The sequence below is a fragment of the Ips typographus genome, linkage group LG7 (genome assembly GCF_016097725.1).
Source record: "Ips typographus isolate SLU linkage group LG7, UJ_Ityp_2.0, whole genome shotgun sequence".
NCBI classification, from domain to species: domain Eukaryota; kingdom Metazoa; phylum Arthropoda; class Insecta; order Coleoptera; family Curculionidae; genus Ips; species Ips typographus.
Window position 1 is genome coordinate 3,914,300 of NC_138428.1, and position 17,665 is coordinate 3,931,964.

Consider the following 17,665-nt stretch of genomic DNA (forward strand, 5'->3'; position numbering starts at 1 on the left):
TTATGTGTTTATATCCTGGAGTTAAGTATGTAGGTGCGCCTCCTTTTTTCAAACAAATCTTGGTTTAACTGTAAAAATAGCAAAAACAAAAACCCACCCTGACCTACCCTAATCGATAAAAAGTGTGCAGTGCCCTGACAATTGCGACGAGTTCGCGTCAAACTTTTGAGGTTGTGTCAAGTTGTTCCAGCTCCGAAGTCCCTGAAAACTCTCGGTAAACAATTTCGTTTTTATCCCACATAATCCACAGTTTTTCCCGATTATTCAGTGTTAGTACGGTGCACGTTACCCTCACCATATAACGGTAAAAGTGTGTGACTTCCTCTTGGTAAGTTATTGAAGTTTTGTATTTGCTTGTGTCAATGAAGTGTTTGGGTAATAACCTTGGTCAACATCTGGGCCCATTGCCGAGGTTCTCGTTGTGGCCATGCCTACCTATGTCGTAAGCATTTTGAACAATGGGGGGCTCATACTGAAAGACCTGTCAGCTGTTAAAAGTTGAATGGGTTTACATCTTTGAACTTAAGGCAGTGCAGGAATAGTGACTTCCCACTATTCACAAATTTTTTTATTAATGTTAGTTCCTGGAAACTGGAAAAAGTAGTATTATCACCTTTTTAATTACAGTTATTCACTCAATTCTGTAAACTTAGCTGTTTGGCTATTTAAGTGCAAGTTGGTGTAAGTCCCCAAATAATACAGAGTTATCCTGTGGAGGATAACTTTAAGAAAGTATTTGTTGAATGATCTTTGAATTGCCAAACAACAGGGACACTGTAAGAATACCTACATTTAGAATAAATCCTAGAACAAATGATATTATGTATTATGAAATGTATTACAGGGGTGAACATGAACTTTCTTTTTGCATATAAAAAAACTGGTTATTGGAAAGGCGTCAGAGTAAACTTGAGTACACAACAGCTTAGTGTACAATAGTGTCATCAGATACCTTCTTCTTCTTCTTCTTCTTCTAGCCATTTTCTATCCTTTGGATATAGGCCTCTCTCATATTTTTCCAGTCTCATCAGATACCTACATCAATAAATTTAGCTAAAATAGCAGTAACTTTGTAACCAAACCTTGATATAATATATTCATGACCTCATGATCTTATAAATGCTTCATTATTGAAACAGTTCTCAAAATGGTCTTCAATCAAAGATACTATTTTTGTTTTTGTAAATAATTTTGAAACCACTTAAGACAGTTTTAAGGATGTACAGTCTCTTATACAGTAGTTATTTCTCTTTCTTATTACATACCAATTACTTGATATATTACTGCTCTTGTTAGTATGTATCTGAGGATTTTGAGGTTTCTACATTTTTCTGAATTCTCTAGAGAAAATAGTGGTTTTTCCTTCAGATAATTTTCACTCTAAAATATGTCCTATTATCAAGTAGTATGATGTAATATGATATACATAATTCAAATAAAAATACTCTCTAAAATTCCTTCTTAGGAAAGGAAACCCTGTCATACAAACACACATGATTATTTGAAAATAAGTTAGTAACTGTATAGGTCCGTATAGGTAGACCTCTATGTGCCTGTTACACTTGTGTGGGATCTACAACAATCCATCAATGTTCTTATATTACTTTTGTTGAGTCTCATTAGTTGATTAGTTTTCAGAGAATTAGTTCCCAGAGTGGTAACTCAGTGACAACAAAAAAGAAGAGACAAAGAAAAAAGAGAAGAATTGTAAGAAGAATTAAATGCAAAGTTTGGCCTCAGTATCGAAGAATTTTACTGGGTAGGCCAAAGCATTGCACAAAGAAAAATAAAAAAAGAAGTTAAACTGCCAGGTTGTGTTTTTAGCATGTGATGTGATTTATACCAAATATTCTTAACAAAATATAAGTTATTTTCAGAAACCGCCTTGAAAAAAATTTAGGAAAAATAAATAAGAAGAAAAGGCTGCAAGGCAGGAGTTTCAACTTTCCAAATGTGAAGCATTTGTGTAAATCTTTGGTGGGCACATGTGGACCGACCATACATCTTTCAGAAAATGAGGGATAAGCAGAAAGTAAAAAATAAAGGTTATCTTTCACAGGGTACATGACAGATTTCATTGAGTTCACCCAGATTTTTGCAAGTAGCAAATCAACTTTCCTCATTGCAAGGCATAGTCTCTCCCCTATAGTGGTTATTACTTCATTCCGATAATAATCAAACAATATACAGGGTAATAACAAATAAATTGAAGTCCTTTTTGTAACAAACGCATGACGTATGAACGCATGTAACAATCATAAGATACATCTTTCTCTCCCATCACTTTGCATGGGCAATTAAAAACTTTTTACATATTTTTAAGGGGATTTCCTTGTTTGAAGTGTTTCAAGGAATGTACTACAATCTATATTAAACTTGCCCATTAGTGTGGTCTGATGTTGAAAAAATGATAAATAATGAAGAAAAATAGAGCTCAAAATAATTAACATATGGTAAAGGTTTAGTAGATTCCTAAGATCATCTTTGCTTTGATAAAACTGAGTACCGGAAGATTTCCCACACACAAGCAGTTATCTAAAACAATTTTTCTTTTCATGTACCTAAAACTTGGCAGAATTTTTCAAAAGTTAAAAGTAGAATACATTGCTAATATGGAAAAAAATTGCTAAACTGTTAACATTACGCAGAGTAGCAACTCACATGTATGACGAGTCCATCTGTTGGGTTGTTTTCCTACCTTCAAACCAAACTATTTATTAAATGTCGTAATTGTAACAGGACATGCCATTGTTTGGATCTCTATTAGGTAATTTTAAGGATCAAATGAGAGATAAGTAGTATTGATTACCTGGAGTAGTTTGTTTTAAATTACTGGTTTACAACTGTGTACTTGTCATTGGGATAAAGTCATTTGATGGTGCAGTTTTGTTTGTTTAGCTTTCCCAATAATGTTTATTAGTAAAACTTGACATCAGTATCTTTGTAAAATGAGTGAGTACGTCAACTGCGTATCTACCAGTGATCAACTTAATTATTGCCAATCACTAATCCACTTTGCAACATGTTGGGTGTAAACAGATTTGATTGAATTATTCAACACTAAGGTCACATAATTTACGGGTAAAGCCAATAAAACCACTTTTATAAACATTGCTCCCAATTCCCAACAAATTAATCGCTTTTGTTGATTTAACTGAGAAAAGTTCAGGTACTTTTGTTCTAGTTCATGTTATAGCTTGATTACTTGAATTATTTCAATTATTTTAATCCTAACTACACTTGATTGTATATCTGAGTCATATGTGCACTTTGAAATTACAGTTACAATAATTATGGTATGAGCGACATCGCCATGTTTGCTACGCTAATTAATATTACACCTTGGATGTAATGATAAATATTGATCGATGATCAAGATGTTTATCTATAAAGTGGTTGTTATTGATTCGAATTATTAGACTGGTGACATCGTAGACTAGTTTTTGTCTCAATTTAGACTTTTAAACCGTCGGCCGTTTTTTCACCTGATAGATGGTTCATGTTATACAGCTAATCTAATTAGGAATATGATGACTGGCAAGTAAAATCAGACCAGACAATAGAAATAAAGTAAAAAATCCTGTTAATTTACTACCCATAGTTGTTTTATGTTTTATTATTCTTTCTCTACCTAGCTTTTGGTAATTTGATTTCACTGGTGTAGTTTTTTCCAATAATTATTGAGTTTTCAGTGACAAAGTTCCCCATTTACTGGAAAAAGTGTCAATCAATTATACAGAGGTATCGTATATTTGATAGCCCACTTATTCGTTTATCTAGCCTGACCTTACAAAACAGGAAAAGCATTATTATTTATATGACATTCGTTCGATGAATTAACGATAGCAGATCTATTTGTACAATTTAATAGTCTAACTGTCACCCTCATAGGTTATCTCGGAAAATAGTTTCAATAATGCGCATTGCTGATTATAACGTAAACTCATCAGCCATTCATTATTTGCGTATTGTTAAAGGGAAAACTTGTCAGTGCCCCATACGTAAATGGGGTAAATCATTTTCCAATTATTTTCTAGTCTAATAATAAAAAAATCAAGCCTTGCTCGGTATCAGCCATTTTTGCCACGAGTTGACTCCTACAGGGTGATCCTGTCCGGGGGGTTGACGAATTCATTCATCACTCGTTAAGAATTGGCATGCGTGTGTTGTTTGTCGTCCTGAAAAAAAAAGACATTAAATCTGATGATCCCGAAATACTCAGATGTCCAATTTTCAGTTCTCGTTAGTTAACTAATTGCGCGATATTTTCGTCTGCGAAGGCTTGATTTCTAGTTTTGTTACTTTGTATTAGTCAAATTGAAGTAGAAATAGCCATTATTATTCTTTGCTGATTATAAATATGTGCCATCTACATTGGTTGATGTTTACAAAGCCTGAGAGACAAAGATTATTTTCGTCCTAGCTATATAACCAATGTCAAACTAATCATTAAAGTTATGGGATTTTCTCCAACCGTCAATCGCATTAAAAAGTTATGGCACCTGTTTTCATGTCCTATCGCAAACTTAATAACGCAATAGTTGTTTATGTACAAAGTACATGATGTCATTGTACAAGCACATGTTATCAATGCTGGGAAATAGATTATAAGAGGATAGTAGTGGTTGGTAACTGTTTAAGCTCCACATACTTAAAAACAAAAAAAATCTAACATTTTTGGGAATTGTATTAAAATTTTCATTGTATGAAGCACTTTTTAATATCTGTCACATCATTAATCAAAATTCAATGGCAATGGGTCACTTATGTTTCAGGTAGACTTGAACTTGTGTTGAACGTAAAACAATATCAATTCGAACCACCCAGTATAATAATGATTTTGTTATTGATAAAGCGGTGTAGTTGCTGCTAGTCCTATATGAGCATATTCCGACATTGACTTTGATATGACCTGCGTTTAACTGCAAATGCTATTTTTAATTTGCCATTACAAAGTCTACACAGTGGGTCTGTTAATTTTTGCTATACAAAGGATGTGTTATGATATACCGGTTGGTAATAAAATACTACAGTTACTCTTGAAAGTATGTTTTCTGATTTCTTAAAGTATTTTACATAATACTGAATCAATAGCTGTATGACTATTTGCTGATAACGATATTTGGATTGCAGCAATTAACTTCTGAAGGACATTCTTGATTAATTTTGTTTATTTGGAAAAATTTCTAGAAATTTTCAGTGGGGTTTATGTCTGAGGATTGTGGAGGTTAAAACATAATAGTACTTTTATTTTGCTTTTTTTTTTGGAAGTTATCGTGTATTAGACCTCTACCTCATCCACTGACAAATAACTAAAAAAAATCTTTTGATTCCTTCTATTTTTAATTTTAACTCTCAACTAAATGTATAATTGTATTTGTCCTCATTAGTGATGCCATCTATCACAACTACAATTTATTTAAATTGAAGACTGACACGTGGCAAAGACATTAATTAACTAGCATCCTAATACTAACAAATTTAGAATTAACGTAATTCCAATTGGAAAAAACTAAGCAAACTACAAAATTTTTAATGTTCGAGCAAAACTATAACTTATGCCTTATTTTTTAATTTGTATAAGTTATTATTAATCTAAATGTTAAGTTCCACCAAGTTGTCCAGAATATTAGTACTATTGTTTATTACTAATTAGTAAAAAAAATTAAATAAAAAGAAATCGAAGACGTCAAAACACTGTCCACCCTACTTGGTGTTAATGTTAGTTTAATCAGAATTGTAATATGGATTATTGCAAGAACTGTTTTTTATTATTTTGCTTGAAAACGTAGACGTATTTAAGGGACAAAAAAGTTTTAATAAATGAAATTACAATTTTTGTGGCAAATATGGTCAATGGTAACAAACTGAGAAAATAGAAAATATCATACATATTATTTTTTCCTGAAAAATGGACAAAAGTAACTACCATCACTATCACTACAAAAAAAGAATGAATAACAAGCAGGTATTAGAGCTGGAAGATTTACATTCTTCAAGTAGATTGAGATATTTTAGAGGAATAGGAAGACTGAGAAGTAGTATAGTAATCCCTTTTGCCTACATGTCTCTCGATTATTTTTATGCACTCAAAATTATGTAAAACTAATAAACTTTGAATTGTTTCGTGGTTTGTTCTCTTTACTTTCCACACCCTGTATATTTTTAACATATTACGAACAAGCTAGTAATCAAATTGGCAATGAGCTAGCCATTAAGCAACAAACTAGTCTATGACACTATCGTACACTTTTCCTATTTAAAATAAATTACATCCGAACTTATCATCATTGCGCTAGTGACGTGTTTGCTTTTACAAAGTAAAGTTTTACTGCTACAATGTGATCTAGTGGTGTTTTTTTAGCTTATTACAATAGCTATTTACTAATTATCCCTGTTCATGTTTGGTACTAAAAAACTATAAAATTAAAAGCCAGACGCAAAGATCACCTGTACTGAATACGAAAATTATAGCATTCAAAATACCAAACAATTTTAATTTATATTTAATTAGATTGCCTAATTATTTGTTTTTGTAACTCATGTAATATTGAATTTAAAGACATCTACCAAAAAAAAATTCCGCTTTTCTATCATAGTCTTTTGTGGAACAATTTACATCTTTAAAGATGAAGCTTCAGCATACTTTCCTTTATTGATCCGCTTGATAATCCTGCAGCTGCTTGGAAAGTCGTCAAACTAATTGCAAAACTGTCTTAGAACTTCAATTAGTGCTGCTATTACATAGTAAAATTTTAAATTACGACCGCCTCTGACGTTCCTGATCAATAGTTATAAAGCCTGTTTTAATGATCATGATGACAAAAAGTGTTTTAGAAAATTACGAAGATGGGTAAAGCTTGGGTGAAAACGGATCTTGCCTGTAAAGAACGATTTTTCCTTCATGACGTAGTAACAGATACGAATACGAAATGCTATCGGTTTAAGTAGGTTTGGCAAGGAAAATGTTCCTAAATTGAAGCCACGAAACTGGAACAAGCAAATTTTGACCTAAACCAATTTTAGTTTAGTTCAGGAAAACCGAATCGTGAATTCATTATGTGGATTATTGTGAAAAGAGTCAAGATGTCAATAAGTATGATCTTTCCACCATAAACACTAAAGATTTCTATATAGACGATTTACTCTCATCATTGAGCTGATTACTTTACTTAAGTTCAGTTTTAAGCATTGGAATATCATTGTTCAGAATATTCTCAACATTCTATTTTTTTTGCTCACCTAACACACTTATGACTGATTTGACTGGTAAATTTCTTGATCATCTAATGTTTAATTGATTGAATATGTTTTTAAATGAGCAGGATTCGCCTTTGTTTGCTGAAGGCATTGATTTACAATCTGTAATATCTCAAGAGTTGAAAATGGTGATTCGTCTGAATAATCCGATTCCTGGTTCAGTGTTCATTTCAAAATAACACAAAATTATCAATTATTGAGCGAATACGATATTTGGACTCAATCATATAAAGGAAGTAAAAACGTATTACATGGTTATTTGTTTTGTTAACTGACAATTTTGTGCAATTAGGTTCAGTCGTGCAATTGTACGATTTCCGCTTTGATGTATTACTTTCTGTTTAATACCTAAGTACCTACTTGTCAAAGATTCAAGCTTTGGAAGCTTTATTTGATATGTAAATTACTTATTATAGTCTAACAAGAAAAAACTTTATACAATTTGGAGGAAAACAAAATTATATCTAGCTAGGGTTATTAATTCCTTAATTAAACTAGACCTTAATTTACATTTGTATCCATGTCCTGGCAAACAAATTTCTTATTATTTCGGGGCTCACGCCCTTCTCTGGGGATCCTCGAACTCTTTGGGAGTTGTGTGGAGGGCGGTGGGGGTTGTGCCAGTCTGGACCCCAGCTCCCCGGTCCTGGAGAAGGGCGTCAGACGAAACGAACTCCCCCCTTCTCTTTTCCTCTGCTCCGTGTCTGGCCTACATTTTACCCTTGAACTTATCGAGCCATTGTGGAAGCCCGGCAGGTGACTTACTCTCGAACCGTGAAAACGCTGTTTTCATGAAAACTAGGTGTTATTAAAAGTGTATAGAGCTTGATCGTGTAGTTTTGTTACATTAATTGCTGGTATGTTTTTATAAGAGTACCATGAAAAGCGTCTATTTTTCTTATATTTTTTATTTAATTTTAAAACGCTTAGTATTCTAAAATTGTCCACTTTAATTTTAGAATACAGGATGTTTCACGAAGAAGAACCTGATTGATCTAAACATCCGTTATAACAAAGAATGAACTTTCTCATTGTTTCTAAGCTCTGTAAAACCCCAACCCTTTTCATTTCTATAATTGGTGTAGGAGCAGATTTATCAAAAATTTCGAAAATGACAAATAAATGATATAGACAGAAGAATTAGTTAGCAAATATAATTATAGAACCTTATGGAGGTTCCAAAAATATTCATTCGATAGCATGTTGAAAAGTTACCATATTTTGAGATTTATTCTTTGAAAACGTCTAACCTACCATCCACAGTCAGGTTAGACTGTGTTCCATTTAAAATAATAGAGTTATCGAGTTAATCGATTTCCGGTATAACTCGAAATGTCCCAGACTTGAAAATATACCAAAACATTTTTATGTATACTTTTTTGTCTTTTGATGACGTTTCTACGAAGGGCGCCACTAAGCGTAGGGCTTCAAAATAATATAGCAGCAGTTTCAGAAAATATGCAGAAACTTTGTGTTCATAGATGTAGTGTTCTTGTTGTTTGTGTTGTAAATTTTCTGGCAAAACCTTCTTGCCTGCATATTTTATTATGACTCTGTCACATTTTTCCCGCCTAAACTAACATTGACCTGACCTACGCTAACTATGACGGTAAAGGCGCGTCTCAGAACCCTCTTTACCACACTTTTTGTTGTCTAGGTCCAACTGGGAAAGTTATATATGGGCCATTTCTGCTTTATGGAAAATCCATACTTTCCCCCTTGGCACTGTGCCCAATGCGAAACGAATTCCAGACAAAACATGCTTTTCCCTCCACGACTTCGAAAAGAAGCAATGAATTTCCCAGTATAATCCAAGACCTTTCTAAACTAGAATATAACCCCGAGGTTATTGATTACCAATTTTTTTTTTTCAAACATCATTAGGTTTAGAGTCCTAAAATAATGGGTGTAAATTACTAACACGTGTGCGCTTACTAGTGATTGTTTGATTGTGTATTAATGTTTAGCTACCGTTTTATTAACGTTTTGTTCAAAATAATTTAGGAGAATTGGTTCTAATTAGATACGTATATGAGTGACAAGTTTGAACTATTGCCACTATGGAAGGTAATCATTTTGACTCTTGAAATACGTACTGATAAGGTGTAGTCGTTATTTTGGAAACATATATCCATGTAAAACGCAAATTAATAATTAGGTTAGGTTAATATACATTATAAATAGTGCAAATCCTAGTAACTTTCAAGAGGTTTTCAGTTACCTAAACTGGGTCAACCAAATATAGTAAAAATTTGATATTATTAATTTTTTTTCCTATTTTATTTTATAAAAAACATAATCATACTCTGCTGAATAATTATAGAGAACTTTAGTACTCCAGACGGGTTTTTTCCCATTTGAATTAATAAAAATGCTTTCATCCTTTATGACCACTAGATGCATTGTACCCACTTGTATTTATAGCTGAACCTTGGCAAGTTTGATATCCATAATTTAATACGAATCGATTTACTCGGCTGAAAAGTACAGTGACGTATCTGATAATATGGCCAAGGACAAACATGCACAACATTAACTGAAATAATAATACACCTCAGAATCCACGTTGGTGTTGGCATTGTTCCAAATCGACCGATCGAATGGGCACCAATGTGACGACGTTGCCTTTTATTAAATATAGCTTACACCTTATCCGGGACAGTATACGACGCATCAGACTGGAAATATGGCTGTGAAGTCTCTGGAATAATGTACCAAAAAGGACATCCTAGGGAAAGATATTTTCATCCGGTTACGAGACTGTAAACAGGAAAAAACTATGGTTTCTGATAACGTCTAAGCATAGAGAAGCTTCTTAATTTTGCTTCAATTCACGAAAAAATTGATAATCATTCTCTTAGCTGTCATAAGTATTTAAATTTACAGCATAACGTGTTTCCTGCACTAGCAAATAACAGCTTTGTCTACTTTTTATAAAATCACTCATATATTTACAACTTGTTTTGGTATCTTCTGACAGTTCTCCGACGAAATTCCACTGACTTCCTGTTTACCACTTTTCAGAAATGTGTATTCCAATGTGAGATGCATAAGGTCTAAAAATTAAATATTAAAGTGTACGCGCAATAAACAGAAGAAGTTTCAGAATATTTGATGGCACTTTTATAAAACATAAATATTTCATGATGGCACAGTGCGACTCAATCTAAGTTTTCCTTCGTCGAACTATGTTTGCTTTATTCATCCTGTTCGTAATCATTCTTATAAATTATTGAGACACGGGGTAGGTTGAGGCTTATATATTATTTACAAATAGCTATGTAAATGATACAGTTTTTAAAGTAATTTAGGAATGAGGTAGAGTTGATATAGTCCTGAATGAATGACTGATAATTCATATTGAAATAATTCAAATTATTAGTGGAAGCTTTTTAACACAGAAATCGAGAACACAACTTATCTTAAGCGAAAGTAGATATAAAGATGATTTTAGAAATGAAAGCAACTCAAACAAATCAAGACCGTAAGTTAGAAGTAAGAAGAGACCAATGCTAGTCAAAATTACAAGTGAAAAGGAATAGAAGTCTTAAGTTTAAATAGAATGTCTTATATGTTCATGTTTCAGAGTCCATACTAACTTATATTGTAAGTAAACTTTGAAATTACAAAATATGAGACATTTAATGCGGTATGTTACTATCAAACCACTTGTAAGCTCTAATCAGTTACAACCAATTTTGCTCTTAAAAAATGTGAAGTATTTGTCCACGTGTCACGCTCAATCGCTTGAAATTAAATGGATTTAATGATGCAACTGTTTACAATGCTTTTTTAGATCAAATTTTATCTCAAGCAGTAATCTAAATAGTTGCACTCTATGAAACTACTGTTTACCTGGATATATCTGACAGTTGACCATAGAACATTTTCTTTTTATATACAATCTTGTTATTAAAAATGTTTGAGAATAATCAGGTCTCCTGAAGATTTCCTCATTGTATCTATGGTAAGGAATACTTCAAAGATAATTTCTATAATTGATAAATCAACTTAGTAACCAAGCTAAACGTTTTGGAAGTGAGTGTTATTTACTTTTTTGTACTTAAATATGGTTACTTTTTTGCAATTTAATCTACTCGTGTATTATCATTAGTACTTTTCACCCACAATAAGCGCACTAGTCATGAATAGAGTTTAAACTTGTTATGACTTTTAAGTTGAAAATTGTTTGGTGCCGCACTCTTTACTAACCTATCAATTTTAGACTCTCGGAAAAATGTAATTGCTATGCATGTTGTTGTTCGACGTTGTGTAAACAAGTCTAAAGTGCAGCATTAAACAGTGAATTAAAAGATTCGTAATTTCAACGTCAGTCCATAAGTGGACAAACTTCTAGTTTTTTCCAAAATAAATTTTTATGTTCCAGACTTTAATGAAATAATTAATTTACTGATATTTACCATTTTAATTTAATAATTACCATAATTTATTAGCGTAGACTACTGTCTGTACCACAACCAATTTGCTGAAGAAATTCTTAATTAAGACATATTAAACTGCAAGACAAAGCTCAAAGTCATTGAAAGTGATCCGGTTGGTCTCGATTAATACAACAAAAAGTGTTAATAGTATTTAAATATTCATTACCTAAGAAAACTGCTTCGTTTTAATAGATTAGCAAAATCGTGGCAAAATATTTACTTAGCAGACTTGTATACAGTTTTGACCTTACTTTGTACCGCAAATTTGACCTAGTCTGTTCTGTTTTTGTAATTCTCTCATAATAAATTGCCAGGAAAATCCGTGTTTAGTTATAATTCACGATGCAGTTTTGTAGAAATTACAGCTACGAGAAACTGTTAGCTGACTACATATGAAAATATAGCCTATAACTGTTCGTTACGTTTTTTGTCATTCTATTAAAATTGGAAATCTTATTTGCTGTAAATTCCTGTATGCTAATTATTTAGTAATGTTACAGATTCGCGATTTACTCTGTATGGGAACGACATTAATTTACTGCAGAATGCTGATGAGAGCCTTTGTATATTTGACTATGAAGTCAGGAAAAAGTGTGGTTGTAATGGATTTATCTTCAATGTCTTCAAAATTGAGATCTTCGACGTAAAGTACTTAATCTGTCATTTAACTTGACCATAACTCTTATTGTTATAAAATGCATGTTGTTTATAAGTGATGATAACAATTACTGGCATTTCACTTTACTAGTAGACATAAGACATTGAAAAGAGTTTAGATTACCTAAAATCTGTACTTCTTGAGTATTTCAAGTCCTAGATCCATTAATGCAGATTTTCACTATTGTGCCCCATTCAGGTATTTTTCAAAACTGTTTATGTAAAACATCAGCAAAACGTAGATTGGCCAGTGTCCAACACACATATCAGTTTAATTTGTGTTCTAGTGTCCAAAGAGGACAGACATCCCAAAGTAAGTTGATATCCTCGCTTTAGCCCAAAAGCTAAACTGTTTATGGAATTTTGTAAACTGAAAAAGATTGTACCAATTTTGGCATTCCACACTTTAATATCCAAAAAGTTAACATACTAAAGGGCTGTATTAAGTTGGATAAAAGGGTCTGAGACAAGAACGATTAATCACCATCAGAATATCAAAATATTTTCCACACCATTCATAACTGAAAACGCCATCAGCTAAATGGTTCCCATCTCAAGCGAACTGGCGAACGGGTTCGGCAACAGGCTGCCCTAACCTACGCTAAACTGTTTGGGGTTAAGTCTGAATATCCGGGCAGGTCGCTCCTTTGTTGGCCGCCGTAAATATATCGGAGGCGTTCTCCCAAAAACCTGATGGTTATTCACCTCTTTCGACAATGACGGTGCTGTATCATTGTGCGAAATTAATTTTTTCAATAGTGAGGAGCTCTGAGTCTGCAGTTGGGATAGGTCAGCGTTTCATACTTGATTTCAGCAATCACATGTTATATTAATTTTGCCATATGAATGATCTAGTAGGATGAAATAAAACACCATCATGAATTATAGGAAAAATCAGAATAAAGTGGAATGATGCAAACAAACAATTGTCAAATTTGCTAGGTTTTCTGTTGGTTTTAATGTTTTTTTTTTCTTTTTAGACTTGATGCAGAACCGGAATATTTGATGCACCTGTTCAAACTCTTTCATTATGCCTGAGGCCTGCTTTTCGTCCGGCAAAAATATGCTTAGTAACAACATGGCATCCACCAGGTAAGCATTTTTTTAGGGTAAACATAATTTATTTAACTAGAGTTTTAGGAACAAATCAAGTTACTCCTTTGTGAATATAACGAATTAACAGACTTATTTTTGTATAATAACGACCCAAAGGTGTCTGAACTGATATATTCACGTATGTACTGCATGTTTTCGATTAATGTGTTGCAGTGTTATTTTTGTAACAATTTTTAATGGCGTACTTATGGATTAAAACAATCGAAAAACGTATCACGTTTTACCTCCTATCTTCTGTTTTGTCTACAGTTTCTCATATCTGTTTGTTTACACTACTATTTTATTTGATTATTTAATATTAAAGTTTTGTGCTTTTAGGGTCTGCTGCTAAAACTGCAACAGATATAAAAAACTAAACTTAACTACTTTTTACTTATTTATAACTTGTTTATTAAAGGAAAATATTATGAGAACTGAAATATCGTTCTAATAAAAGTTCAGAAAAGTTTGACAATAAGTGACATTAAAAGGAACAAGAGGGTCCTCAAAATATAGAAATTCGGTCTTTTTGTAATCACTTCAGCCTGTTTTATTTCGAATGAAACAAGTTTCTGGCAGAACTTCCTCATCAAATATTGTTTATCAGGCAGTTCAGACAAAACTTTGTCTTTCAAATCTTATAGTAATAATTTGGAACATCGGCAAAATGCGCATACAACAAAGTTATTCAAATTAAATTTAGCTTTCTTGCTTGAGAGAAACAATCAGCAAATTTATTGCTTTCAAATCTTCAAGAGCTTTTCCACAGTTTTTAGGAGGATTTTTTTTTGTACTCTTTGGGAATGTCTTATCTATGCGTGAGTGTCGTGAGGTTTTAATTACGAAACTAGAGACTTAAAAAGAAGTCATTTTCTAAAATGTGTTAAGTTTAATGGTGAACGGTTTTACGTCCCAAAACATTTTGAATTTTGTCTTTGCAAAGACTAATTTAGAAGTTAAAATAAAAAATGTATGCAATAATCTCGTCTTTTTCACAATGCTATAAGCTCTATATCAAAGGGATGTATTTAGGATACTGTCAAGGCTCATGTCAGTACTATACGAGAATATTCTCAAAATAGGTCCAGGATCTTAAAAGGGATTATTAGAATGGATTTGAGAATATGTAAGCTGTCTCAGAATCGATATTTCTCTTCAGCTAGCGTTTCAATAGAACATTCATTGTCTTTTATAATTCTGATGAATCTGTAGACGAAAAATTAGAATAATTATTTGGATCTTTAAAACGTGGTTTAAATTAGTTTGTTGCTTGTGACAGATCTAAACTATTTCTCCAATGGAATATCAGGTAAACTGTGCCTCATGGTCAGCAGGTTAATTTTGTCTTTTGGCAGCCTCACTGTACATTTCAGTATTGTGCTGACCTAAGACAAAACAATATTAGAAAATGAGGTTAACCTTGTGTTAACGAAAAAAATATATTTTTGTTACCCTAACCTAGCAAATGATAAGCACATTTTTAATTAGAAAACTGTCAAGTCATTGTAGATCGTTAGTAACATTTAAATTACCTATTACAGTGCAGAAACTCTTGTCATTGTCTATTGACTTAGTTGTTATGATTATTCGTTTAATCAGGTTGGTTTCTTAGCCATTTAGTCGACGTAATACCTCATATTGATACGACAGGACTGATAAGTAGATACTAGCAAATTATGCAAACAAATATTTTTACAATAGTTGTAACAAACATTTTTATAAATTTGTTATCTGTGCCATTACTAGCAAAGTTGAATAACTAACAATAACATCGGCGGGTAACGCCTTTTATGTAAAAGTAATAAATTAAGTTATTATCTTAGAAATAACTGTCTATTTAGTCAAAATATGCATATCCGTATAATGACTGAACATGTCGTTGTTTTAAAACAACTAGTACCTATTAATTATTTTAATAGTATCATTCAACAAAAAATAGAGCGCAGTCGACTGTTATGACAATAATTACTGCATTTGAAATTGTTGAGTTACTAAAACCTTAATAACCCTTAACTTAATTAAATCTTACTTTGAAAGCATTTTGTAACATTTTTGCATAATTTTGGTTACATTGTACAGGATGATTGATGATTCATTTACACAAAAACGAATTACAAGTTTAACTGTCTAAAGTGTCATAGGAAAAATATCGCACATTGTTAGCAATTTGAAGAAGTATACTACGAATCCATTTGACTGTGACATTATTTTGAAACCAGACCACATTGTGACTATCATTCGTAATTGATTTATTACAGATGGAAAACATTTGAAACCCATTCACATTGTTATAAAATAGGTCTCGTATTGATCGTAAATTAGAGTATTAATTATTGCTCAACAAGCAACAACAAAATATGTATTATCGACGTCATCACCGTTGATTTATCATGCAAATGAAAGAATTACCTTTATCTCCGGGCTTTGGCGCGTATGTGTTTACCAAAATGAAAAGTAAACAAGATAATTTGTTTTCAGGGTTCTAAATAATTGGATTTTCAGTTAATACCCTTATGCCAGTCTAGGGTATTGATTTTGAACTGATGCCCAAAATTGCTTCTCGTATTTTTCCGACTAAATTGCAGGCAAATATTATCTATAAAATATTATTTTTGTTATCTTAATTCCAAGTAATTTGATGAATAATATCATAATTTTTTATAAGATATTAATTATTATGCTTGAAAGAAGAAAAGCAGAAGAAAAATTTCTAACCATAATCATATACCTCCATAGGATTTTCTGTTTTAACACATTTACCACTGTATTTCATCTTGTTCGAATGTAAATGCGTGGGGTGTACTTGTTAATTATTTGTACCCCATGAGGCTTAAAATGAAAATTCATTAATATTTCGCCCTAAGCACGTGGCAAAAAAGTGTAACAACTTTTTTTCATTAAATTGAAACTGGTTTAGCTCTTGCAGTTTGCTTAAAATCACCTGATATTTTTGCAGTTTATTGATTGTCAATTGAATTAAACCGGTTGTAGTAACACGTATGTTGTTTATAACTTTAGCACATTAACGTAAATCCCATTTGTGTAACATGCAGTTTGATACTTAACGATGTTTTGAATAATTTTTTCGAGCAAAGGCAATAGGTCAACAGGTTAAATCAACTTTTCTCATTGCCAATTTTATTTGGATTTTAGTTAGCGCTTATCTCTGGTAACCGAAATTTTGAACAGGATTATTATCATTTTTTCCACCACTCAAAATTTGGTTTTGCAAAACGTCATATGCTTTTGATATTCAAATTTGTATATTCCACCAAAAAATGTAGAGTAAGTTTTAATACAACGCAATGCTTTTAACCTGGTTTATTTTTTACTCATACACTTCCAGCAATCCAAAATCACATTTTACTACGTTTTTCTAATAATAAACATAGTACAAATTTATGACGTAATAAACTTACGATGCAGGAATTTGCCGTAACTTAGCTTCTAAGATAGAAATGCATATTTAGATAATAGTGCAGTATTTACCCAACTAGTGCAAATTGAAATAATACAGTTTTGCAAATGTACGGTTATTTGCTTTTTCAATGTTTGTATGAATTGACAAATGCGTGTATTACATGAAATTATACTCTTTTTATTACCGTTTTTTTTTTACAAAACGTGTTCTGATATTGTAGTGCATATTCCTTGAAATTGTAGAAGGAAAATATTCACTTTTTGTTTATTTTTAGTTCCTAAATTATCTACAATAAACTATGACCTCAAAAAGCAATACTTTGGTGAAAATATTGTACAATTGTTAAAATTATGTTACGAATGCTGCCAATTTCTATGGATACACTTACGTCGAACGGGTGTGAGACTTTGCTTGGCTATACATTGATCGTACTTGGCCAATTACGATGAACTAAACTAATGGCCAAGTCATCTGTACAATTTAAGTTTCAATACGCTAAATTTAAAACTGCATAATTTGGCAACGTCTATAATTGAAACGTCGTTAATGAAAAATGATTTAAAATTCACATCAAAGAGTTTTTAAAGGTGCATTTCTGAAAAACGTTCATTTTGATGATTCATAGTCGTTCACGATCTGCAACAGGAGACTGGCAATGTTGCCAATTTTTGCTGTTGTACGTAACAAAAGTCCTGTGGGAGAAAAATGTTTTAATAACAACCCACTAAACCAATAACTTCTCATATAACTAGCAATATCGGTGCTGGTAAACACTTGCGAGACTGGATAG

At 32.1% G+C, this 17,665-nt stretch overlaps 1 protein-coding gene across 2 annotated transcripts in view; it reads left to right on the forward strand.

Annotated features, from left to right (window-relative positions):
- Nucleotides 1-17,665, forward strand: part of LOC145731995 (neuronal PAS domain-containing protein 2-like) — a 51,919-nt gene continuing 34,254 nt past the window's right edge. Inside the window, exons 1-2 of one of the 2 annotated variants that reach the window (XM_081984004.1) lie at nucleotides 1-328; nucleotides 13,340-13,451. In XM_081984004.1, coding sequence (XP_081840130.1) covers nucleotides 13,390-13,451 — 62 coding nt within the window. In that variant the 5' untranslated portion in view covers nucleotides 1-328; nucleotides 13,340-13,389. The remainder of the gene's footprint in view (nucleotides 329-13,339; nucleotides 13,452-17,665) is intronic. The other variant, XM_081984005.1, reaches the window with a different exon arrangement.